This window comes from Choloepus didactylus, chromosome 3 (assembly GCF_015220235.1).
Source record: "Choloepus didactylus isolate mChoDid1 chromosome 3, mChoDid1.pri, whole genome shotgun sequence".
NCBI lineage: Eukaryota > Metazoa > Chordata > Mammalia > Pilosa > Megalonychidae > Choloepus > Choloepus didactylus.
The window spans coordinates 132,038,195-132,065,862 of NC_051309.1; the positions used below are offsets into that span (position 1 = coordinate 132,038,195).

At 38.4% G+C, this 27,668-nt stretch overlaps 1 protein-coding gene across 1 annotated transcript in view; it reads right to left on the reverse strand.

Annotated features, from left to right (window-relative positions):
- PRDM5 (PR/SET domain 5) overlaps positions 1-19,687 on the reverse strand; it is a 254,641-nt gene extending 234,954 nt beyond the window's left edge. Inside the window, 3 exon segments of the mRNA XM_037830566.1 lie at positions 6,623-6,672; positions 6,675-6,705; positions 19,381-19,687. Of these exon segments, the coding sequence (XP_037686494.1) occupies positions 6,623-6,672; positions 6,675-6,705; positions 19,381-19,473 (174 nt within the window). The 5' untranslated portion in view covers positions 19,474-19,687.
- Positions 19,688-27,668: the final 7,981 nt, after the last annotated feature.

The following is a 27,668-nucleotide window of genomic DNA, read 5'->3' on the forward strand; positions in this document are numbered from 1 at the left end:
AGTGTAATCTCTGAACCCTTTAGAAAAAGAAGTAAACAAGGAAGATTTCAATGCACTAGTCCAAAGGGACTGAGTATCCTCCAGCTTCCAGCAGAGCAGAGAGAAAGTTCTCTTCTTTCCCACAGTGCATGGTGATGTGTTGATTCCACATCACCAAATCCACATTTTTTAAAAAAAAAGAAGTGATAAAAATGAACCTGGATCAGAAATGGCTAAAGATTCTTTTCCCAATACATTGTGCTCAAGATATTGTCCCTCAAAATAACTTGGGAGACATCCTGTAAAAATGAGAAAGAAAAAGAAACATCATTAAAACAAGGCAACTAGGCACAAGGGGAAAAAAATAGAAGATGGCAACTTGCTCCCAGAGAATGTACAATTTTAAAAAATAAAAGGAAAGTTGGAATGTATTTGTATTATTAGTCATCTTCATCTTCAACCTCTTTTCTTTCTTCCACCTCATCATCGTCTTTTCCCTCTTTATCCTCATCGTTAGCAATATGTTCCAAGTCCTCATCACTCTGAGTATCAGCTTCTCCTTTTCCTTCTTCATCATCCTTATAAAGAACCAAGTTATACCTAGTCAAATAGCATCTTTGATTAACTCTTCTTATTCAACTTCTTATTCAATCTGCATCAGAATCATCAGTGAACAGATGGTGGTCTGAGATTTTATATGCTACCTCTTCCAAATTGCTTTATTTTGTGTCTGACATGAACATTTCATCAAGTTCTTCCCAGATTCATCTGATTTTGGTCAGTTTAAAGATGGATCACAATACTGAAATTTATTGGAAATAACTTAGCAAAATAAAAATCTATTCTGTAAGAAGATTTAATACCTTCAAATCCTGTCACTTCCATTCTGAGAAAATAATGCAGCATCTCTTCATTCTCCTCCCCATGCAGGGCAGACATTTGTGAATGGTTGACAAATACTCAAAATTTAGGATTTGGGAGATAAATTACGACCTCTTCTGAAGAGTCTGAAGATGTGATATAGTTTTGGTCTACTTTGAAAATGTATTCACTGGCTTGTTTGTAAAGTCTGTCCATCTATTTCAATTCATACAACCTCCATTTATTTAAGTGATTCCTATTCTTCTTTTCCCCTCAGTGAGTTCAGAGCAGCAAATTTTTACTCTGGCTGGGATTTCAAAGGGGTCCTGGTTTCCTCATTTGAAGGATAGGTGAAGACTATGTTTAAGGCTAGTGCTGTAACAGAAATCCAAATAGTCACATAGAGATACGGTGTTGAGGATTGAGGATTGACCGTATCCCCCACAAAGAGCATGTTGACATCCAAACTCGTGGTCCTGTGGGTACAAATCTATCTGTAAACCTTTGAAGATACTATTAGTCAAGGTGTGCCCAAAATGAATGAGGGTGGCCTTAATCCAATATGGCAGAAGTCTTTATAAGCAAAGGAAATTGAACACAGAGATAGAGATGCCACAGGGAATAGCCAGAAGCTGGAAGTTAATGGAATCTGGAAGAGAAAAAATATGCCATGTGCACTGCCATGTGATGAAAAAGCCAAGAAACCCCAAGATTGCTGACCAGCCAGAAAACACCGATTCCAGAAGACAGCAAGCTTTCTAGCCTCTGAAACTGTGAGCCAATAAATTCTGCTGTTTAGCCAACCTGGTTGAATGGTACTTGGTTTAGCAACTAGGAAACTAATACAGTTGGTCATATTCAAAGAGGCTCAGAGAGCTAAGTCTTCATTTTTTTAATGGTATTTTTGCTGGGTATAGAATTCTACATTGGTAGTTATTTTCTTTCAGCACCTTAAAAATATTACTCAACTGTTTACTTTCTTTTCTCTTTTCTGTAAAAAGTCAAATATTAGTCCTGTTGTGCTTTTGAAGGTAATGCCTCTAATTTTCTAATTAATTCTAAGATTGTCTTGATTTTTAAGAGTTTTACTAAGATATACATAGGTGTGGTTTTCTTTATATTGATGCTACTTGAGGCTCGTAGAGTTTCTTAAATCTGTCAAGTAATGTTTTACAATAGTCCTACAAAATTCTCAGCCATTATCTCTTCAAATTTGCTTCTGCCCCACTTTCTCCCTCCTCTACTTCTAACACTAAAAGTCCCTAACCATTCAGGGAGTGAGCTGACTCAAGGCTGAGTTGCAGGTATGGTACAGCCCAGTCCACTTCATTAGATTCCATTCCCACAGCAAAGCTCTATAGGGCTTTCAACTGAAAGTATGGTATTTACTGAGGGTCCCTCCTCAGCAACATGAATTTGTAGAAAATTCTTCTCTGCTTTTTGGAAGTATAGTGCCTAGCTTTATAGGATTTAGCTATGCAGCTTCATAATTCTGCAATGTCTTGAGGAGGAACCAGCAAGGATTTTTAGTCCCAATATTGTCATCCAACTCCAAAATAATAACTTACTTCACTGTAGGAGATTAATAATTCTTTAAAAATATCTGCTAATCTTGTAATCATGTATTTCAATAGATCTGTCTTTAAAATTTTGTTATTTACCCAGAGGTACAAATCTTTTCTGCTGACAAAAGTAAATAAAACTAAGATAATTTGATACTCTACATTTCAGAATATGCAGCCTCCAATGGATTGTAATAACTAAATTGCCTTGGTAATCCCACTAGCCGCAGATATAAAAATATACTGTTCCTCATCTATCCTCAAGTAGATAGACTTAGGAAAATAATCGAACGGAAAACTTTTTAAATGCCATTAATCAGGTTCACGCTGCTAAAACAGACCGCTCTCCTTGGTACTGACCTGGCACTTTGTGTATCCCACAATGTGTCACATCTGGAACCTTTACAGCCCACGAGCGCCTTAGAGTAAGAGAACTGTCTTCTTAAAAAGCAAGTTTAAGCCCTATTGTTCTGGGTTTTGTTTCTAGTGTTCTTCAGGCTTGAGTTGAGATGGACTCTTGGCAGCATAAGTTATAGATGATAATAATGGCAAGACATCTATTAGCATCTAAGATATTTTACTTTTTCCTATAAAATATCACACAATTTGAATATTTCACTTCAATCTTCAGTTCTATGGATTCTATAAACAAGTTATTAACTGGCTAAAAAGTATAACTTTTTGTCCACAGATTATACGTTTACTGATCTGGTCCCATATTATCCTAGCTCCACCTGCATTACATCAAACCTAATTGAACCGCAACAGCCTCAGCTTAACTGTAGAAAGAATGGTGCTAAGAGGCAAACAGGGACCCAGCATGAGTGGTAGAGAGAGAAAGTGGGGTTTACGATTGAGACCTTTGTGATCTCAGAATAGATGCAAAGTTCAGGAATGAATGACTCCACTGGAAAATTTGGGACAACACCAGTTTTGAGAATTTAATAGGCCAATTTTTATACAAAACCTCTTGCAGGAAATGTTAAAGGATCAATTCAGAAAAGGAAGAGTAGACCCACAGCCAATAGAGCAGAGGTTTGTGAAGAACCCAAGCAGACACTGGGTATACCAGCATGTACTTCAGAACACCTGAATTGTGCTCCGAGCAGGTAAGAAGGATACTATACAACTTGTGTTGAATTCTGCAGGTGCCAAAACTTGAAGCTACATGCTAGAAAAGGGAAGCAGTGCCTGGGGGAGGAGGTATTTGAACTGAGTCTGAACTTCCCAAGAAAATATTACAGAAAGGGAATGTCTTAGAGATTTAAAAACAAGATTACTGAGAATTTTAGCAATAGTACACGATAGGATGTGGGCCTTACGGCAAGTATGAGCAGACAGAGACTGGAAGTAAATGTATCTCAAGTTCCAAACCACCTGGCAAAAAGTAGGCAAAAGACTTCTCATTAAGGGAAAAATAGAATACAATACAGACAACTGGGTCTGACCCACCAAATTGTCAGTGGGAATTATTAACAGTTAAGCACTAGTTTCCAACCTCAATCTCTACAATTTTCATGAGGATTGAGAAATCTGGAATTCTCCTGCTAATTTACTTAATTTTTTAAAAAGAAAAAGAAAAATCTTGGGTAATCAAGAAGCATTAAGAACAGACTAGACTGAGTCTTTTCAGACCCCAAGCTTAAATCCTGGTGGTCAGTAGAAGCTGAGGGGCTGGTGATTGCTCTGAGCAGTGGCTGTCAGGGACTTCCAAGCCCTATCTCCGCAGGTGGAGGAGGAGGCAGCAGCAATGTTAAGCTCCATCCAGCCCCAATCCCTTCAGATCCCTTTATACCCTGTCCCAAGCTACCCAGAACTCGCCAACAGCAGTGGGCTTCATCCTGACTGGTGTTCCCAAATTTCTCGCAATGAAATAGCCACCCAGGCTATCGGCCAGGCTATTCTGGCTCTATCCACCAGAATTGGTGGCACCACAAATAACAGGACAAATAAAAATTGAGAAAGAGCTATGATGCACACTCTCTTAAGTGACATCATTTTCCAAATACTATCACAGTATCTGTTCCATAACCACAGCTGGAAAGGAAGGGCTACCCATAGGAGAGCTACATGGTGTTTAGCATAGAATTCACAGATGTAGCTGTGGGGCATATTGGAAATGACTTTTATAACCAGTCCCAATTTACCCACCAGAGGAGAGAAGTCTCAATATCTCCCTTTGAGAGGATTCAAAGCATTCCACCAGGGGAAGACTGTAGAAGGACCAGTTATTCTCCTCTCTCTGTCCTCCTCCTGAAGCCTGGCACCTTCAAAGCTAAAATAATAAAAAGGGACTTTTAATAGTATAACTCAAGTTTAGGAAGCAGCTCAATCATTTAGCATAATAAGGAATAGGATTATAGATAACAGGTAGTAAAACTTTTCAGTTCAAAAGGTGGTGGTGATTTTTTTTTAATACTTCGCCCCAGGAAATATATCACTGCGACAGCATCTTTCCCTTCTCCTTCCTAGCAGCACAACTGGACAGAGCAGAGAATGGCCAACAACCCAAAATGAAGATCAGCCTTAAGAAGAGGAAGGACTTAGGGGTGGGAGATAGCATATGGACTAAGGGATTAGTCATATGTCTTGGGAGAAGAAAGCAGGCCTGAAGGGACAGAGAGATTCTTCATCAATACCCTTTCATACCTTCTGAGTTGTACAGCAAGTACAAATATTACTTATTCAAAACATAAACATGAAATAAGTAGTAAAACAACTATTATGTAAATGCAACATAGCCTAAACATACAAATGTATAAAATCAATAGCTCTTTGAGTGGCAGAGAGAGAGGACAGGGGATACTAATCTATAAAAAAAAAAGTAATGGCATTAACGAACCTCAAGAAGAGATAATGTGAAACTATCTACTGCTGAATTGTCAATTACATAAAAGTACACGAAAGAACAGTCTCATAAATTTTGCTATGTACAAGTCTTCCTTTTGAAGTAAAAATTATAATTATTAACTGCTTAACAATGTCTCTTAGCAGCTATGCAAAATATTAATCTAACCATCACACCAAATTTTCAAATATAAAATGAATATTAAACAATAAAACCTGGTAAATAATTGCTATTTTATTGATTATGACTTATTTAGATTATCATTTTTGTTTGTCACATTAAGGTTTGGTTTCTGAAAACCTTCATCATAAGAGAATTAATTGCTGAGTAAATTAAGTTGTTATGGATAAGTAGTGAAAGCATTAAAGAGATTTTAGGTTCATTAAAACAGCAAGTTAAATTGAGGAAATATGACTAACATCTTCTACTTCTTAAATTACAGTGAGGACTATATTATTAATTTCCATTTGCTATCACTTGCTCTGTAGAAACATTTCAGAATCTCCTTACTAGCCATTCCAACTCCCTGACCCCAACAGTTTCAATAATATAGGCAACACTTATCAACGTATTTTGTTTGTTACAGATAATACACATTCAGAGGAACTCTTTATGGGTAGTTCTCTATACAGTATTCCAAACCTTCCTGATTTCATGATTCCCACCATTCTCAGCCCCACCTACACATATCATAGCTCTTGCCCTCACAGAAACCACGAAATACAACTCTTAGGACTGGATACTCTGTTCCAAGTTTTTGCTTCGACAATGTCTATTCCACTGCTTTCCTATTTCCATCCCTTTGGCCCATCTTTTCCTAATGACTAGAAAAGAACAACAAAGAATGTAATTGTCATAAACCAGGATGTGAATTCTCACAATTTACAGACTTACTGCAAGGGAAAATTAATATTGAAAAAGACTTTCTACAATGACATACTTCTGTAAATATGTGTTTTTAAAAGTAAACCACATTTTAAGGTGGGGATTTTTGTTCCAACATGGAGCTCAGAATTGTTTTCTGTGCAATTAGAGCTTCAACTGGGAAATAAAGTTAAAGGAAAGTATAATTCCATTTATAGACACAAATTCTAAATACGGTACAAGAAAATGCTCATTTTAAAGTTCAAACACCTTTATACTCAGAACATTTCTTTTTCAGTGATGAACTACAAACTTCAGAGTTTTAGAAGAACTGTCTGTGACATATTTCAACAATCTAATTTTTTTAAAAACTGTTAAACTTTCAAGTGAGTCAGGTTCCTTAAAATTAAAACATTTCAGTGCTTGAATACTCAACTGGAATCAATGCATTAAACAGTACAAAAAAGAAACAGATTATAAATGTTTAAAAAAGCAATCATATCCTTACCTCCCACATCAACCTGTAATCCATATTTTCATCCAAGTCTTCAGGCATCTCTTCTCTCCCGCAAATGGTCCAAACTTTTCACCCTAAGTAGCAATGATTATATTGAAAAATCACTATTAGTATCATAATCAAGATACCAAAATAATCCATAAGTTACCTTCTGGAAAAAAAAAATATGTTTTTCAAAATCTTCATGCCCAACTGCAGACCCATTTAGAACATTAACTAAATTCAGCACAAAATATATATGTATTTAAACTCCAACTTAACCTGTTTTAGTCTAAGAGTCTGAATCCACAACACAGGAGCCAAAACATAAAAAGGTTAAACTGCTTGACATTCAAATTCTGACAAAGCACTGAACATTGTACTTAATATGTTTTCAATCCTCTTCATGGCCTCTGGCAATCCTTAAATGAAAAGTATTAGTTTTGCCTGGCTTGAGAGACAAGCCCACCAGGCAGAAAATCACCTGGTTTCCATAAAAAATTATAAAATTCATCCCTATTACATACAAGAAAGATGTAGGTTTGCCTTTCTCAGACAGTGACTCCTCATAAATAAAGTTTAAATTCTTCTGCCAATCTTCTCCATGGCCACGGGGGCACACTGTAAACCACGGTTTCTCAAAATGGGTGTTTCACAGCCCACCTGCATGAAAGTCATGAAGACTGCTTATTTCAAACACAGAATCAAATCCTAGGTTATTAAAATCAAAATCTCTGAGAATGGAATTTGAAGATCTATATACTGACAAGCTCCCAAAAGTTCTCTTTTGGGTACCCCCTCAGTATATACCATGAGTGGCTGGTGTCTCCAAGGCCAAAGTCAATTAGAAAGCAACAGCATTTCTTCACCAAGGCGACCAAGGCAGGGGCTGGAGAGACAGAGGGAGTAGGGTGGTTGTTTGTCCAGCCAGGCATTCTGTAGAAATGTGGGCAGAGAGGATACAGAACCACCTGTGCCTTTGTGAGCATCCTCCAAACCTGCCTGTGATTACTTTTCACTATAATCCTTCCCTTCACACTGAGATAGAGGAGGAAGAAACCAACTCCATGGGAACTTTTAATGAACAGTGAACACTGTGAGGGAAAAAAATAACCACCAAAGCGATATTGCAAGAAACATAAATTAGTTAAAGAAAAACAGAAAAACCCAAACCCCAGGAACAATAAAATTTTAAAGCTTAAAGGAACTACAAAATAGCAAATCCAGCACCCTCATTTTACTGATGAACAGAGGTCCTAAGAACCCACAAATAATGGCAGAGCCAGGAAGACCTATTCTTGAATGTTACAGAAAATAAGAGATTTGTCAAATCAAGAGTATGATTCTAAGTAACCCAAGCACAGGCTTACCAAAGAAACAGGGAGACCGTTGACTGTATTAATCTAAAGAAATTAATACAGAGTTTAGCTAGCAAATTTTGAAGACGCTAGAAGGTCACTCACTTCTTACTCCTCACATTCGTCATTGGCCACTTCATACTAAGACTGGGCACTTAGCAATACATCTTAGACACGAAAACAGCAGCCCCAAAAAGGCTTTACTAAAAAAAAGGCAGTTATTTCTCTCCTCAAGATGATACCTTACCAGTATTTAACGGCAGTTAAGAAAGCTGTGTAAGAAAGAAGGAATGGGGAAAGGGAATTAATATTTACTGTGGTAACCACACTCAAATTAATACTATGTTGAAATTTCTCCATTTTAAAACTAAGCAAACTGAGGCTCAAAGGATTTAAATAACTTGCTTGGTTAGGATCAATCAGCTAGCAAAGATAAGAGACAGGATTAAGAACCACAGTGGTTTATTCTGAGTAGAGAGCTCAGGCACTGGCCACTTCACAATGACACCACCCAAAATCCTGATAAATAACTGTGTGGCACAGTGCCAAGGCAGGCTCCACCCCTCCCCCCACCCTCCAACTTCAGCTGAGCATAACCTTTAGCAAATAACCAGCTGGTGCCTTACTCACAGTAGACACGCAATACTTTGATGAACTGAGGAAACTGACTGATTTAATGTTAAAGCCAGGGAGGAAAACAGCCCCAAAAAAGTGTATTTTTTTAGTAAATTTGAGGGTTTGATATTAATGCACATGGTTCAGCATTTCAATCCACTTTGTCATGTGTTTAGCCTTTATCAGCTATTGCAGAAGAAAACAATCTTCGTACACACTTTGCAATGCAATTCATCTACCCAAGCCAGTCAGTTCCTCTTTACAGTAAAAATTTGGAGAAAATTGAATCTTGCAATTCAGCAGTGTTCAAAGGACTGAAGACAAAGGAACAGAAACCCAGACAAAAGCAGTAGGATCAGGAAAGAAGCCTGCGTGGATGCAGACCTAGTAAAATTATTAAAGAAGAGTGCAGTGACCCCAGATTTTCTGGTCAGACATACTTTAAAACTTCGAAAATTCTAATTCAATAATAAACATGTCCAAAAACATTTGGAGTAATCTGAATATGAGCTGTATTAAGAGAACATTAGGAAATTACTATTTTTGTTAAATATTAAAATGGTATTATGGTTATTTAGGAGAAGGTACTTATGCTGAAGTATTTAGGGGTGAATTGCCATAATGTCTGTAATTTTCTCTGAAATGCTTCAGCAAATAAAAAATACATACATATAGATGAAATTTATATTACAGTGAATCAATCTGAAGATGAATCATTTATATTTGAAATGACTTTTCACAGCAGTCTAGTATCCCACTTACAACATAATGATGTTTCAATGTTAGACTACTACTGTGGCATGTGGTGTGGCTCTTGCAATTAGACCTTTAACAGTACATTAAATGTGCTTCTAAAAAGTTCAATATGAAGAATATCAAATCTTCTTTCCCGACTGTGAATGTTGCAGCAGAGACTAGTTGCCTCTCAATATCCATTCTCCTCTTCTTCCTTAGTACTAAGATGTACTAAACCAGTACTCATTTGCTTGAGAATATTAATGTATCCAGCCAGAAAAACTACATTTGCCAGCTTCCCAATTTAGATAGAGAGGAGAGCTAATGACACATAAGCAGACATCACTGTGTGAAGAGCTACAAGAAGTACTTAACGTGGGCTGAGTCAGCTGGTAGACCTCATTACCCTTGCTACTTGCTCTTTCTCCCTATCTGGAATATGAGCACTGTAACTGGGGCTGAAGCAGCCATCTTAGGTACCACAGGGAGAAGGCCAAGAGAATTGCAGAGACTTGCATCCTGAACCAATGACCACTGACGCAATGGCAGCACATGCCTACCTGCCAACGTCCTTGTTATGGTAAAAAAACAAACCCCAAGGTTTGGATTACTGCAGTTAGTTGCATCTACTGCTCTCGGCTGATACAATGGGTTTCAGAGAATAGAACTGTGCTAGTGTCCCACATATAACAGGCAATGCGGAAAAGCTACTTGCTTCTCCTGAGCAAAACAACTGCTACAAGGATCTATGGACAACTGGTATAAGTGAGGCCTGGTTCTGGCAGAAAACTAGTGGGAGATGGTCTCTCCTGGGGGCTTAGTGATAAACTGAATAAATGGAATAAGCAGCCAGAGCTAAAAACTGGAAACTAGGGGACTGTGAGAAGAACCTGAAAATTAAATATGGGAGAAAGAGGCTGCATGCAGCCCACAATCCTTCACACTTGAAGTGGAGGAAAGTACAGTTCTGGCCATTATTGTATCTCAATCAGCTAGAACAGGTCTTGGCACAAAGTGTGATAAAGATTTGCTGAATGATAAAATAAGATCTGAATAAATGGAAATTATGGCACATCCACAAAATATATTCAGTCACTACAAATAATAAATTAGAGCCCAATTAAATGACTTGATGGGATTTTCATAAGGTACCATTGAATCAGAAATGCAAGTTGGTGAGTTAAGTTTACTATTTTCCCATTTTTATAAAATAACTTTTAAAAAGCATGTAGTATGTACTGGTGGTGTACGAATATGGATACACATTTTATGACTAGAGAGAAAAACTTTTTTTCTTCAGTGAAAAAGTTGCATGGAAAGATCTGAATTCAAATTCTGATTAACCTCTTTCCTAATGCTATACCCTTTCTCAAAATCAGTTCCCCCATCTATAAAAGAGAAACCCTTGCAGAGTTGTTGCAGGGCTTAAATACAAACTGTGTAAAGCATTCAGTGACTGTTATCTCATCCACCCACCCTTGAGCATCACTAGCAACTAGCCCAGAACATAACTACTCAATAAATATTTGCTCAATAAACATTTGTTTAATGAATTAACTATAGCTGCTATTATCACAAAAAAAAAAAAAAAAACACATTAGCTTAAGTGGATTTGTTATTTTTAAAAAACTAATAACCATGAGGAAATAAAGCAATGTTGCAGTGTATCAACAACAATGTATAAATTTTTGCCAATAGAGAAGAGATAGCATACAAGGCAGGAATTGATGGTGATTACTTTTCCTCTGGTATGTTTCCAGCTTAGTTATCATCAGTCACCAGGAAACAAAAGCAAACATCCACTAGCAGAATTTTAGATCTAAGGATAAAAACCCATTTTTTTTTCATGACAGTCACCTTCCAAGATTATCAACAAAATATTTATTCCACAAAATCTAGTCTTCTTGTATCAACATTTACGGAGAGTAATTATTCCTCCGTATGTTTTCCTACTTACCTTTCTTTTTAGGTTTCTTCTTTCCAGTATGTTTTTTCTAACATAGTTCAAGGTGCCATTTTTTAAAATCTTGTATTTTCACTAAGTCAGCTTTAAACCTTTATTACAGGTATTTTTTACTTGGGATTTTACCTTAGTAAATGTCTTTAGTACAAATCCCTTAGTGAGAATCAAGGCTGCCTCGATTTGTAAGAGAGGGAGCTGGCACTGTAGAAAGCATACAAGCCTGAGCAGCAGCTGTTACCTATGAGTTCCTGAGCAAAGCTTCTCTGGGCTTCAGTGTCCTCATCTGTAAAATGAGGATGTGCAAATTAGACTACTTCCAAAATTCACTTAAACACTATCATTTAATAGCACTATCAGAACCTATTCTACTCTATTTCTCATGTACACACTTTCTCTTCTTCTTTCCAAGGGTACCACTTCCACAGGTCTTACTACATAAATGCTCACCTTACAGATCTGTGCCAGAATTAATACCACAAACAAGTGAGAATGTAAATCAATATTGCAGATTTGCAACAGATACACTTTCTCTGGTTCATATCCTTGTACACAGGAAAGGACTCACCCAGTTAATCTAGGCAATAATTATATTTTGGGTCTATGTAGGCTGAATAATGATCCTTCAAAGATGTCCATGTCCTAATCCCCAGAACCTGTGAGCATCTCACCTTACACAGTAAAAGGGACTTTGCAGATATGATTACGTTAAGGATTTTGAAATGGGAAGACAGTCCTGGATTATCCAGATGGGCCCAATCTAATCACAAGGGTCCTTGTAAGAAAGACAGGATTGTGAGGCATACAACTAGGTGACTGGACCTTGATGACAGTATGTTGAGTGAAATAAGCCAGAAAAGAAAAGATAAACATTATAACACCTCACTAATATGGGCTAACTATAATGTGCAAACTTTGAGAGCTGAATTTGAGAGCATAGGTTATTAAGGGAAAGGCTTATTGTAATGGTCCATAGATTGTAAGCTCTTACAGCAGTCACATCTATTCCTGAGTTGTTACTCTAAATTCTGAGATGCTGGGCTCTTGGTGTACAACTTGGTCAGTTCTGGAACTTCGGGTATCAGTGTGACATCTAAGACTCAGAGCCAGAGTTCAGCAGCTATGAAAGTCAGTATTACCCCATACAGCAACTGTTAAAAGAAAGCTGGAAAAGAGATCAGACTTCAATTAGAGATATGAATGAAGCTGATCTGGTTAGGACTAAGGCAAATCAGAATAAAGGGTAAAGGACAATATTGACTGTGTTTTAAAACTTCAACTTCTCTCTGAGACCCAAGGAAGAGATGCTTATTTGGTACAAAATTTATATTTTCTGTAGCTCACTATCTAATTTAACATGTGTGGTCAGTTTATTCAAACACCATAATTACATGGAACCTTGAATAGGGAGTGAGATCTGGTTGGTCTGTACAAGTTGGTGTGATGTCCCGGATAACATCCCAAAGTGATTTGGGCAGAGAACAAAAAAGTACTTGCAAAGCCCCATTGAGGAACTGTGGAAAAATGTGGAAACATTAAACTTTCCCACTTGGGGAATTCCTGATATTCTTGCAAGCATTGGGGACTGCCAATTTTATAGGCCAAGACCTCGATCTTGGGGCTTGCCCTTATAAAACTTATTCCAGCAAAGGAGAAGCTAAGCCTACTTACAATTATGTCTAAGAGTCACCTCCAGAGAAATTACCACAAACTAAGTGGCTTAAAACAACACTAATTTATTATCATACAGTTCATGAGGGCAGAGTTTAAAATGGGTGGCAGAACTACATTTCTCATTGAGACACTAGGGGAGGCTCCGTTTCCTTGCTGCATTGCTTGGCTCATGGGCCTGCATCACTCCTACTCCTGCTTCAGTTGTCACACTTTCTTCTCTGACTCTGGCCCTACTGTCTCTCTTTTTTTTTTAATGCTGTTTTATTAAGATATATTGATATACCAGATAATCATCTAAATTGTACATTCAGTGGTTATGGTATCATCATATAGTTGTGCATTCACCACCACAATCCATTTTTGAACATTTTCATTACTCCAAAAAATAAAAATAAGAATAGGAATAAAAATAAAAAAGAATACCGCAAACATCCCATACCCCTTACTCCCCCCTATTATTTATTTATTTTCTGTCTTTCTTTTCTTACTCATCTGTCCATACACTGGACAAAGGGAGTATCAGTCGCAAGGTTTTCACAATTAATAGTCACACCATAAAATCTGTATAGTTATACAATCATCTTCAAGAATCAAGGCTACTGGATTACAGTTCAACAGTTCCAGGTATTTCTTTCTAGCTAGTCTCATACACTAAAAACTAAAAAAGGGGTATCTATATAATGCATAAAAGTAACTTCCAGAATGACCTCTTGACTCTATTTGAAATCTCTCAGCCACTGAAACTTTATTTTGTTTCATTTCTCTTCTCCCTTTTGGTCCAAGAAGGCTTTCTTAATCCCACAATGCCAGGGCCAGTCTCATCCCCGGGAGTCATGTCCCACATTGCTGGGGAAACTTAGACCTCTGTGAGTCATGTCCCATGTAGTGGGGAAGGCCGTGAGTTTACCTGCTGAGTTGGCTTAAAGAAGTAATCATTGAGCAAGTTTATAATCTGAAAACTGGGAATAATAAACCTTATAAGATTGTTGTACATATGAAAAGTGCACAGTAAACAGAAAACCCAGACTTCAAAATGTGCAACCGTATATGTCAGTAGCAGGCTGCCCAGGCTCCTCTCCACCAAGAATGCTTCAGTGGAAATCTTTGAACAATGCCCTCGGTCTGAAATTAGGTCTGTCACAAACTAGCCCGGCATCTCATCAACTTTATTTCCAACAATTCTACCTACAAGCCATTCAACTCCACTCAAACTGATTAGGAGCACAGATTCTGGTCAGATTCATTGAAATCAAATTGCATGTACACCACTTACTTTCTCTGCCATCCTCTTTGCCTCAATTTCCTAACCTGAAAACAGGAGAATGATAGTATCTACTTCATAGCGTTAATGGAATAATAAAATGAATTGATCCATGTAAGGTGCTTAGAACAAGGCCCGTCACATACAAAGTCCTCAAAAATAATGGCAATATTAATAGCCTACATAATACTTTTGTGCCCCCATGAAGTTTGCCTCCTCCATAAAGCCTTCTTTGACTCCACCAATATTTTCCAATGTTTTACTGTGATTACAACACTGGCTTCTTCCTCTTCTAAGCTCCTATCATACTTATCTCACTGAACTTCACCTTCATGTTTATCATAGCACTAGTCTGTCATAGCACATAGCACTGTACCAACATCATTTACCCCTCTATCTCCCTTAACTAGAATATAAGTCATGATCATTCTATAATTCCATCACCTAATACAGTGCCTGGCAAAATGAATCCATACAGTATAAGTCTGGGCATTTAATATATAAAAATATGTATTGTTATCCTCGTAGTGTATCTCCATTTCCCCAACAACATTCTAAGTACCACAGTACAGAAAAGGCAACTGTTTTTATCAGTACTGTTTAGTGTACCATTCTGTTTCTGTCAGATGCTTAGTAAATGTTTGCTGATTTTGGTGCTTTCATCAGCATATCCTATGAGTGAATATACTGGTTTCCAGTAGGGCATATTTTACTGTGTAAACAAATGGTACCAACACCCACCCAGTAGCTCAAGCCAAAAACCAGAAGTTATTCTTTATTCTTCATTTTCAATGATCTGCCTCATTCAGTCCATTGGAAGATCCTGTTGTTTCTACCTCTAAAATATACCTTGAATCCATAAAATCTCCTCTGACCCCAATACTACCACCTTAGTCCCAGCTCTCTCAACTTTTCCCCAGCTCTCCTGGCTGGCTAAGCTCCTACTGGCCTCAGCTCAGATGTCATCTCCTCTGAGATGACTTCCCTGTCAGCCCACCTAAAGTAGGCCCTATTCCTAATTACTCTCACTCTGTTTATTTACTTCTTTAATTTAATAGATGCTTTAATTTTCTTGGTAATTTTCATTTTTTATCTGTTTACTGCCTGTCTTCCTTCATGAGTATATAAGCTTCTTGCAACAAAAATCATGTCTGTCTTGCTCACCAATATCTCTCCAGAGTCTAGCATAGTACCTGCCCTAGGCATTCAACACACAATTGAATGTTAAGAGATGAACTGTGTCCCAACCCCCCCAAAAAATATGTTCAAGTTCTAATCCCTGGCAGTCCTATGAATGTGACATTATTTGGAAATAGGGTCTTCGAGGATGTTATTAGTTAAGATGAGGCCCAACTAGATTAGATGGGTCTTAATACAGTCTGACTGGTCTCCTTTTAAGAAGAGGAGAATTAGACACAAAACGACACAGGGGAAAACACCATGTGACCACTGAAGCAAAGAACACCACAGATTGTTGGCAAGCCACTACCAGGAGCCAGGAGAAAGACATGGAACAGATTCTTTTCTACAGAGTTTGGAAGAAGCATGGTCCTGACGACAACTTGATTCCAAACTTCTAGCCTCCAGAATGATGAGACAATAAACTTCTGTTATTTTAAGCCACCCAGTTTGTGGTACTTTGTTACAGGAACCCTACGAAACTAACACAATGATTAAATGATTGAAAGTCAGAGGGGAGGAAAAAAACAAGACTCAAATAAATATAAATGAAAGGAAAACTGATAGTAGGATATTTCCTGCCTTAACTCTTCCCATAAAATCACAGAATCTGAGAGCTTGAAGGAACTTTATAGTTTACCTCTGCTCTTTTTGGTTCATGCATAATTCTTGACAAAAGTACGCACTGGTTAATTACATAAGCCTGCTAGGGAAAAATTTTCACAATATAAAAAATATCATGTAGTAAAGCGTTTGCTTAACTTTTTATTGCAGGTGTACTTAAGGTATTAGCTTTCAGTAAATAATATTAATTTTAACATGCATAGTACTTTGCAACCTGGAATTCCCCCTTTTCACTGAAGCAAACTGTCCATGAGATGGTACATAGCAAGCACTTAAAACAGGGTCTGGCATGTGGCATGCAATAAGTGTCAGTTTTTTTCATGTTTATTTTTATTCATGTTATTAGCAAACTGCAAGGTGTATAAGTGTGAATGAACTCAGACCTCCTTTTTCTACTCAAGGACTTTCCAGCAGGAGCATTTCACAGCTTGCACAAATATCAACCAGAAGAACCTCTCCTCATCCAATCTCTAATTTACATAATTGTAACAAAAAAAAAAATCCTTTCCTTCTCTCTTGACATTATGTAAATTTTACAAAAAGGAAAGAGAGAGAGGCAACATGCCAGTGATAAAGGGTAACTGTCAAGGAAAGATCTAGTAGGTCTAGGTGGAGCCAGGGAATCAGGTGATTCTGCTGTAGATGGTCCAGTGTTTCCACTCTAGGAAACACTGCCCCACAAGTGATGGTGGGTCTAGAGAAGAGTTAGGGGGTCCCAGTTGGTAAGAGAATCTCAGACCAACCTGGTGAATGTAGCAGAGGTAGGGTCTCTGGCAAGAAGGTGAAATTAATAGATGGCTTGAATTGCAATTGTTTTTTTAAAAAAAAGCAGAAGTATTATACAAACATGTATTATTAAAGTGTGAAAGAACATCTAAAATTTCCAACATATATATTTAAAGATATTACAAAATTATTCAGAGAACATGAAAACACAATTTTAAGAGAGATCATTACTATAGCTGCTGAAATACTCTTTTCTCAGACTCCCTGATTTTATGGCCAGAGTGAGGCATGATACACTGTGACTTGGAAAATATTAAGAATTGAGAGACAATATGCAAACAGGTAAGGGAATGCACTGATTTTAAGCTTCATCTTTTGAATTTGGCCCAAATCTGCTATTTAACTTCAGTTTGTCCTCAGCCTTGGGAAGGCAAAGGAGTCATTTTAACATCAACAGACCTGTCCATGACCAATGTCATTGTGGTTGAGTATCTTTTGATCATGACTGAACTATGCTAATAATATCAAACCATTATTTCAGTTGGGTTTATTGTTGGTATATTCGTATTCACTTTGAAATACAGGTAAGCATTCTAGATATAATATGGCTGAAAATATCAATGTGTTTTATAGTTGACACAACACCAGCAGGAAAAAATAAGTGTCTATTTATTACTGTAATAGTAAAAAGCTACAATAAGATACGCTGATTTTAAAAGCTGTTCATTCTATGACCAAAAATAATTAAGAACTTTTGAATGATCAAATATCTGGAAAAGTAATTTGAAATTAATAAAAAAATATTAAAATAAACTATATTGTCAAGCTATTTCTAAAAATCTAAATAACAATGTAAGGCAAAAATAGAGATTATGCAATAATTTGAATCTTTGTAGAACTGTCTTGAGTATTATCATTCATAACATTAACCAAAGTAATTTTTAAGAATGTATTTAAGTTTTTAAATAACTACACTTAACGCCCGAGGCCTTTGTCATATCCATTTGGGAAATTTTCACATATTCTGAGAATGAATTAAAACCAGAATGTCAGCTCTGCACATAAGTCATTTGATGAAGGGATATCTGACTGAAAGAATGTTGATTTTTAATAGTTGGCCATTTGGTAAAAACATCTATTCAGTATATCTCTAATTCAGACAAACTGCTTACATTTGTTTTTACCTTTGAGCATACTCCCAAACTCCCATTTGAAAAAGTAAATATGCAGTTGATTTTTTTTTTCCAGTTTTACCCTAAGATTTTGTCAAGGGATGCCTTTCGAAGATTTAGTAGCATTGTTTACCCCTCTTCACCTGTTCTTTGTATGTGTCTGGGTGGGAGTGGAGGATGGATTTATACTCAGATGAAAGGCATTCTGGTGTTCCTGGGTGCATTCTTATCAGCGTACCTCACCTGAACAAGCTTGCTCTTGTCCCCACCTCCATTTTCAACATATCTACTAAAAAGAGGGTTGAGATGGGGGGAGGCGCAGGAAGAGGGGTTTTTAATGGATTGTCCCATAAGGGGAAGCAAACATTTTGGGAAAAAACATAAGCTTTGGACTCGGAAGCCGAGTTTGACTTCAACTCACTAATTCAGCAGGTTATTTAATCTTGCAGACCTGCAATTTTCTCTTCTCTTAAATTTGAACTTATACTAATAACAGGGGGCGTCGTAGCAGTGAAGTTAACTAATGCAGGTAAAGTACAAAGTATAGGCCTTGGCACAAAGTATCCACCTAGCAAACGGTGGCTCTCATTACCCTGGGCACTTCACCACTACCTTCGTGATTCCAGATTTTGTACACTTCACAAAACATCTATAACACAGGTCTTATGAAATCCAAAGATTGGAACTTCCCACTAATCTCTGTTCCTAGACTTCGGCTTTGACATTCAACATTTGAAGTCCGTTCTTGTAAACAGTGAATTGCGTATAAGCAATTCACATGCCTTTAAATTTCTGGAAAGGGAGATCCAAAAAGAAGAAAATCCAAAAAAAGCATTGGAGGAAAAAAAAAAATCAGAGTTAAAGAGTATCTGATTGGCACCTCCAGAGGCCATAGAGTACATTTTAGAATGAGGGAAGGAAGTCCTGGCGACCGAAAAAGATTTTAAGGCCCCTATGAGCTGCGCTCTTGCTTCCCCTTCAGAGCGGGGAAAGTGGAGTTTCTGGCCACATTATTTCGTCTTAAAGGAAGAAAGGAGGCGGCAGCTCCAGAGCTGCGTGCGTGCCCTTAAAGACACCCGCCCACGCGTGCCTTCGCCAACGCAAAGACGCAGTTCACACCCGTAACTGAGGAAGAGGGGGGCTTCATACGGATTCACTTCCTGCAGGGGAAAGGAAAGACATCTTGCCACAGGGCGGCGGGCCGCACTTCTGCCCCTGGACGGGGAAGGAGCGGAGCGCACCCCGCCAACTACGTGGCGCTGCCGGCTCGGTAGGCGCGGGGAGCTACGGTCACCCCAGCCGCGCCCCGAGCCCCGCGCCCCGGCCTTCCTGCGGAGCCTGGCCAGGCCCTGAGGAAGGGCGGCGGGAAAGAAGCCCGCAGCGTCCCGGGCCCGGGCGGGCGACTTCAGGAGGCGCAGGGCGCGCGGCGAGGAACAGGGCGCGCAGGCCGCCGCTGGGTCACCCACCTTTCTCACTCTGCGGGCCGTGTAGAGTCCCATCCCGTCCTGAACCCGGGAGGACTTCAGGGAGAACCTGTCCGGCACGTACATGCCCAGCATTTTCCCGGCCGCGGTGGCTGCCGCCTCACTCAAACCAACGCTTTGCGCCCGGGAGGCGACACATCGAAATTTGGGGTGCCGGGGTGGAGGAGAGAGGCCGGCGGGGAAGGAGGAAATGGAGTTTTCCTCCCAGAATCCCCACCTCCCCGCCGATTCCAGGATCCCCCGCGGCTCAGCCCCTCCTAGTGCCGGGTCTGGCTCGGCCCGGAGCCGCCGCGGCTGCCGCTGCCATTGCTGCCGCGGGGGCGCGGGGGGCGCCAGCCGGGGCGCTGCGGGCGCTGGGACGCCGCGCGCTGATTGGCCCGAAGTTGGCTGCTCGAACCCGCGCCCGAGCGCGGAACCGGAGCAGAGAAGAACCCTGGACCTCGAACCTAGAGGCCCGCGAGCAGCGCCGACCTTCCCGCACCCCTTCGCCGTGTACCGCAGCCTGTGTCCCCGCCTTTGTCCTGCTGCAGGTTTTCAAACTTTGCGGCTGGGAACTGTTACTCCGAGTTGGGGAGTTTGAATCAATTCACATCAAATGCCAAACAAATGGGCCTTGACAGAGCTGGGGGCATCCTCCAAGACAACTTTGTCGAGATCCTGACTCTGGAAGCAAGCTTATTGTCCTGCTGAGAACAATCCCTGAGGTCTAGGAAATCTCTGTTCTTCTCACATCTAAGTTAACGTATCTTTACTATTTCAGTGCTTGTTTCAGAGGTTTGATATAAGGGGTCAAAGTGTTGATTACTTTACTTAGAAAGGGGGTATACACAGCCTGCAGTTCCGTTTCATGTGAATTCGAAGCTTTTCGTGAATAACTTACTATTTAAAGCCGTAAAACCCAGTTCCTGTTGGTGCTGTAACCCCTGTGCGGTTCTTAAACTTCCCAAGATTCGTAAATCCTCTCTCTGCTTGAAAATAACCATACATATTGTGGATTTTCAAATCTACAGCAGTGAGGATGGGGGAGAAAGGAGGGAATGCCCAAACAATATAAATCGTTAATGTAACAATGAAATAACACCACAAGTCAGGTTATAGTGTTTTTAATTAAATTAATAGGTGGTGCAGTGTGCTTAGAAGGGGCTCTAAAACCCCGTTTCATCCTTCAACATGAGCCAGGAGCCTTCTCATTTCTCTTGACATTTTTGGTAGTTTTCTCTCCCGTGTCTTCTTGGAAGCCATTTGGTGTTCCCATAAAGTTCCTTATAAACTATATGACAAAATTAAAGAACTTTTCCCCCACCCCACCCCAACCCCACACACCCATGTAGGAAAACCTCAGTACCCTAAAACAGTTCCTGAGCAAAATGGAATGTAAGTTTAAAATGATGTTAAAGCAAAAGCAATAAAATGCTTTATGAGAAAAGATCATGCAATAACAATAGTTTGAGATTTAAAAGAATAGAATAAATGATTCTCTTTCTGAGAAATTTAAGGGTAGCTTTGAAGGGGTGGAACAAGGCCTCAATTGTCCCTCTCAGTTTTGATCCCATTGGCCAACAAAAGATGATACCTAACTTTTGGTAGGATGGAAATGAATAAATAAAACAGGCAAAGTTTGTTTGGGGGAAATTTGCAGTTAGATGGCCTTGAAATACATAGTAGTGTTCAGTAAATATTCCTTGACTGAAAGTCATTTCTGAGGCTAATCTGAGATTTGCAAACTAGCCTATGGTGAGCCTGGAATTCACTTGTGCCTCACATGAATCTGGACTCCTACTATTTTCCAGGGGTCCTTTGAACCAGAGCTGAAACCAGGCCAGACCAGATCCACTGGGCCCAGCTGGAACCAGAGCACAACACATAGGGTGGGACCGTGGCATTTTCCCCAGGGCATTCAGTGCTTTGTGAGACACAGTCTTTCAGCTCTGGCCTTCAAGCCACACTGGGTTCTCAGTCAAACGCTCTGCCATGTCTCATAGGATGCAGAAGTTTCCATTGCTTTTGATCACTAGAGAATAACACAAATCCCATTCATCGATGACCCTTGCACTTTGGCATATCTCCCTTTTGGTCGCATGCTATGTTTCTGGAGAATCATGCTGCCAGCTTGAGAACACTCATCTATCTGCACGTCTTTATGAATTAGGAAACAGTTAAACAAATGAATAAGTTATGAAAGATAAATCTGAAATTAGTAAGATGAGAAGCCTTCCAAATCTTATTTGAAATTTGGTCAGAGATTTTGTTACAATTGACACAAATATACTATTTAATTAAATACTATTTAATTAAAGTATGCAGTGTTCTTTTTATCTGTTTTAATTGGGTTCTAAAGATCTTCTAACTAAAATATGGGAACCACCAATGAAAAGCTCTTAATAATAAGCTCCATTACAACAAAGAAAAAAAGGATCCATGTTTTCCAAGCCAAAATGCACAATACTGACCGGATATTTGATTTTGAAGTCTCTAAGACACTAGTGATACAATTCATCATTTCTTAAAACTTTAAAAGCTTTCAATATTATCTTCCAAAAACAGGAAATTGAAAGTCTACTTTATATCAAGAGTTTAAATCCAGTGTTTAAAAAAATAAAATATAATAATTAATGTGAAAGTTCTGCCATATACCTGACTTACTCTAGAAGATATTGCACTATTTGACACAAGAGAAATGATCCCAAATACATTTCTTCTTACTTTTAAATTTGCTTTCAGAGGGATTTTTTTTTTTCATTGACATGCCTGAGGCAAGCTCTAGTTATTGAATAAAATTTGTGTACTTGTACCGGCCTTGTTCTTTCATTACGGAGAAGACTTGAATTATACTTCTATGTTATTAATTATTTTACCACACATACTGCTGGATTCTTTTGATTGTGTCTCAGTTATTAATGACTGTTTCCAACTGCCATGGTGAAATAAAAGCCTGATAGAAAGAAAGACACTGAGGTTTATTTGTCTTCAATTCTCTGAGAGTCAGAGGGAATTTGTATTGAATGAATATAAAACCAAGTTCCCTGAGCAGAAAAAAATAAAGATTTATTTCATCTGACACAATTTTTTTTTCCTTAAAATAAAATCCAGAATGGGGTTGTGTTTTTGCTCTGAAACTATTTCTCCTCAGCATTGATTTCACAATGTCAATACCACCATGAAAAGATGACCTTGAATCTGAAACAGTCTGGACAGCAAATTCCCCTTAGGCTCTTAGTTATAAGTGATGGCACCAAAGACTTGGGTGGACTAACAGAGGAGAATCATAAAATCCTTAAATTAGGAGAAACCTAGAGGTGGTCAGGACTAAAATAAGTAAGTTATAAAAAGTAAAGCCAAAGATAAATCAGTGTTCTTCTCACCCCAAAAGCTAGTGCTGTTCATGGAGCAGGGTTTGAAAGAGTAATAGGAAGGAAAAGGAAAATGAGAGTTGCTGTGGGGACCCAGGGCCCAGGCTCCCCCCAACTCCCTGCCTTAAGGGGTGAATAAGGCCCCACAGCACATAGCAACCTGCTTGACCAGGACAGAAATTGAAGGTCATCAGACCTCCTCAAGGAAGAAAGTATTTACAGATGGTATAGTAAAAAACAAAGCATTGAACTCCCCTCCCCGATCACTGTTGATAACAAACCTTCAGAACCCTGTGTCACAAGACTGCAGAAACTCTGTTCTCATATCCTATGGAATGTCTTTGTTCTAAAGTCTTATAAACTGCCCTTTGCAATCCCCACCCTTTGCAGAACACTAACTTCCATTTTCCAGCCAGCCGCCACGGGGAAGAACTCTCTCCTGTTCATAATTCCAATAAACCTATGGATGACTCCCCACCTGGCATTTTTGGTCTTAGGGCCATGCCGGTCCAAGCCCTTCAAGAGCTGGGTTGGAGCAGGAGAAAATTAAGAAGGATAATAATTTCCATGTATTGAGTGACTACATGCCAGAAACTAAAATAGGTTCTTCATATCTCTTCAAACTCTCATAAGAGCCCTGCAACCTAAATTTTATTAGTCCTATCATACACATGAGGAGACTGAATCTCAGAGGGGTTATTCATCTTAGTCAATTTCACATTACCTTGAATAGATGGAGATGATTCCAATATCCTTGATTCCATATCCTGCTGACTCAGTCCTGACCACTTTCCAGTTACAGTTCCCATGAGGCTCAGCAGTGACTGAAGAATATAAGTTTGAGGTCTCCATCTCTCTCTTTCTCTTCCATTCTCACTCTCTCCCTCTCTCCCATTCCACCTTCTCATCTTCCTCCTCTAGACTGAGGTAGACTAAGCTAGCTAACCTCTTTGTTTTAGTTATGTCAGGACAAAAAATAAACAATAAAATGTTTCCTCTGTGGTCAGGTGCTCAACACAGGTCCAATCAACTTTGTCTAAGAAGTGAAGACAGAGCCTGTAGTCATGTAATTCACCAAGATCATCTCTTCAGCTGGGAGGTGCTATAAGATAAGACATTGCCTTTCCAGAGAGTTTACCTCTGAGCCTGGCAGATATTTTGGGGCTTAAACTATTTATAACCAGAGCCAAACTCATCCACAAAAGTTTAATCTACAGAAATGATAACATTAAAAAGCAACTATAACTAACTAATAAGCAATATCAATACCCCTATATTTATCAGACCCTTTCAGTTTGAGTTTTACTGATTCTCTTTCCCTTATTAAAATGATATAATGACTTCAGAGCTGAACAATTATAAAAACAGAGGGCACCTACTTAACAGACCATGAAAATTAGTAAGAAAGACTCTTATTTTAAGGGGCCATTTTCTATAAACTTTCTGAAACTATGTAGAGCAGGTAAAAGAAAAAAAAATCTTACTAATTATAATTTAGCACAGAGGCAAGAGCCAACTTTTTCCTTAGAAATTGTTATTTAAAATAAATACCACAGTTGAGTGCTGACCTGGTGACTTCTCAGTAAAAAGAAGCAACTAGATGTAATTCCCTGCTGAATTAGCTTCTGCCTAAAGCTTCTGCTCTACCAACTGTTTCTTTGCTTCTTATGTTTGATGATTTCAAGTTACTATTTCATCATCAGAAAGGTAAGCCCCTAGCTCCCACCATATTATGCTGAGTGTGCAAGCATGGTAAATTAACACCGAAGATCATTAATTTTAGAATTTCCTCTATGTTGTTTCCAATTGTAACCAATTAACATATTTTTACACATGAATGAAGAATTTTCTTTTTAAAATTTGGCCTCTTAGATGAATTCCAGATTATAATGTTCATTAACATTGGTATCTTGTGTTTTAAAATGTCTTTGTAATTAGGCAACAGTGTATTAATGTTGACTTATTTCTAACATAGGAAGAAAACATTCTATTGCCGAAATTGGTCTGCAGGTTTTAAGCTTTTATATCCAAACGTAAGTTGTAAAGTATAATACTTAAATTATATATGTGTCCAAAATAAGAAGCAATATATAATTTTGAAAATCACTAATACCGCTTGCCATTAAGGAAACTTACATCCTTTGTAACCAAATTGAAAGACTTGGGGCTGTGTGACTGGTGTATTCCCTAGAGAAAAGATTTTTTTAAAACATTAAATAATCAAATATGGAAAAAAATAAGAGAATCTCTTATGCCACTGGGTCATATGTTTCCTCCATGAGTTATAATCCAGCCAGCCTTTGCACTGCTGTTCTCATTGCCCGAGGAATTCAGTTATTATAGGTCTCTACTGAAGGCAGCAATGCAGCTCTGAAGAAAAAATAGGCAACATGCTGATTCTTCAAGTCATCAGTTCCTAACTTTCCTGCAAAACTTTACCATAAGGAACCTTAGACCAGAAGTAAGCAAAAAGACCCTTTTTTATGATCTTTGCTGCAGTGGTGTGGAGCCATGGAAACAGCAGGAACTTGGGGATCAGGGTGTATGAGGTTTGAATCACAGATCTGAGACGTATTAACTCTGAGACCATAAAAAGTTAATAACTTAAGACTCCATTTCCTTGTCTGTACAATGAGGATGATATGTCTCCTTTGCAGAGTGACAGAAACAAAACAAGTTCGAAATAAATGAAAGTTATTGTTATTATGACCATGGATTAGGATTAAGTTTCATAGCTGTATTTCAATGTTCTTCGCTGAACCACCTGGATTTGCTATAATTATACAGAAGTGAGTTTGTTACTTTGTACTGTAGCACGTGGCAGCTCCCAATCATCCTTCTAGAGCAAAAATGATATTTTTATTATCTGTATAATGCTGCCTATAAGGCAACGATGCTTCCACAGAGAGCAGCTGGGACCTAAAAGTTTCCAATGGGAACTTGCAGGAAACTGTTTTTCTTCTCGGGGCTTATAGATCACTGTTTCCCAAAAAGAGAGAAAATAAACCTACCAGTAGTTGAATTGTGTTAAACATTTTTTGTTCAGGTTGAAATCCCTGAATGTAATTCCTATTTACTTAAAACTTTGTAAGATGTTCTTCAGTTTTTAATTCAAATTATGTTGTATCTGTTTTAAAAAAATAAACCCTTACCATCATCATATATTCCTGCAATGAGTATTTATAAAACTCCTAACTATACACCAAGACCAAAGAAAAAGCAATACAAGTTGTTGGACTTTGAAAATCCAAGAGTGTATGACAATATGACTATAACTGACACTACTCTGGGCAAGACAAAAGAGAAAGGGAGTGTGTTTAATATGTTACAAAGAAGTCTCTGCAATCCCTGTTTTTGCCCAATTGGAGAAAGAGTGATTTTGTGTAAAAAAAGTTTTCCCAGCAAAGAGGTTTTAACAGCATTTCTGTCACTATTGCATTTATTTGGCTAATAGAAAGGGAGCACAGATATGGAGTAATCAGATTAGAAGCAGAGTACTGTAGTCCAGCACTACAAACATCTTGCAGAGTTTACATGATAAGAACTCAGCACTACCAGATGATGCTTTGGGCAAATGAATTAACAAAGACTGAGACTTGGTCTTGAGGTTCCTTAGCTATAAGTCGACATGACATCTTCACCTGAAAGAACAATTGTGAGGAACATATTCCATGTAATGGACACAGAAGAGGATTCACAGGGGCCAGAATTGATCCTTTATACTCAAGTTCAGGAAATGGAGAGACATGGGACCAGCATTAGAATTCAACATATATAGTACTTACAGTAAATTGTACACATACCAAATTATAAACCAGTATAAGGAATAAACTGCAAACTGTTCTCATTGAGAGGATGGTATCTTAGTTTCCCAAGGCTGCTATGGTAAATATTACACAATGATTGGCTTAAACAACAGGGTTTATTGGCCTGTGGTTTTGAAGGCTAGAGGTCCAAGACCAAGTTCTTGACAGGCTGTGCTTTCTCACAGTCTGTGGTATTCTGTTGCTGGCTCACCACAATCCTTGGGGTTCTTTGGTTTGCATTTCTGCCTCCATCACATGGTGATTTGTTTCATTTGTCTCGTTCTGTGGCTTTCCCTGACTTCTGAGTTCTGGTTTCATGGACTGCATCTGAATTTCCTCTGCCTTAAAAGGACTTTAGTCATAGATGCACATCCTGATTCAATTTGACCTCATCTAAATAGGACCTTCAAAGATCCTATTCACAAATGAATCCACACCTAACTAATAATAGCACCTTCAAAGGTCCTGTTGTACAAATGGATCTGCATCCAGCGAACACAAATTAAGACTTGAAAATGTTTTTTGTGGATAACATGATTCAATCTCCAACAGAAAGTTACTATCATCTTAAACAAAGCCTCTATTAGGCACTAAAAACAAAAAAAAAGTTTCTCCAAAACTAATTAAACAGCAACAGCAAAATTGAATGTGTTTTGTAGTCAAGAGTTTGGTTCCCAGAGTGGGCAATGCACAATAAGCAGCATCCCTTGCAGAATCTTGTCTAGGTAGACTACAATTCCCTAGTGTTTAGAAAAGATAATTAAAGTCAACACCCAAAAAATGGAAATATTTTGAAATCTTTATAATAATTTTCACATGATGAGAATGTAGAGATGAAATACTATGAGTTAATCTTAAAACTATTTGGTTCATTTATTTTGGATTCCTAAGCCCAATATTTCATTTACATTCCCCTCTTCCAACCCTCTACTTCCTGTCTCTCTTCCTGCCAGTCTCCTGGAGACTCCAGTGTTACTATATGCTATAAAAAAATATTTTACTCATGCAGTTGCAATGCTTTTTAATTTTCAAGTGCAGTAGGGAAAATGTGGAAGTATTTAATTCTCCAGTTTTATATTTTTTCATGGGAAATGAAAGTCAGAATCTAAAAAAT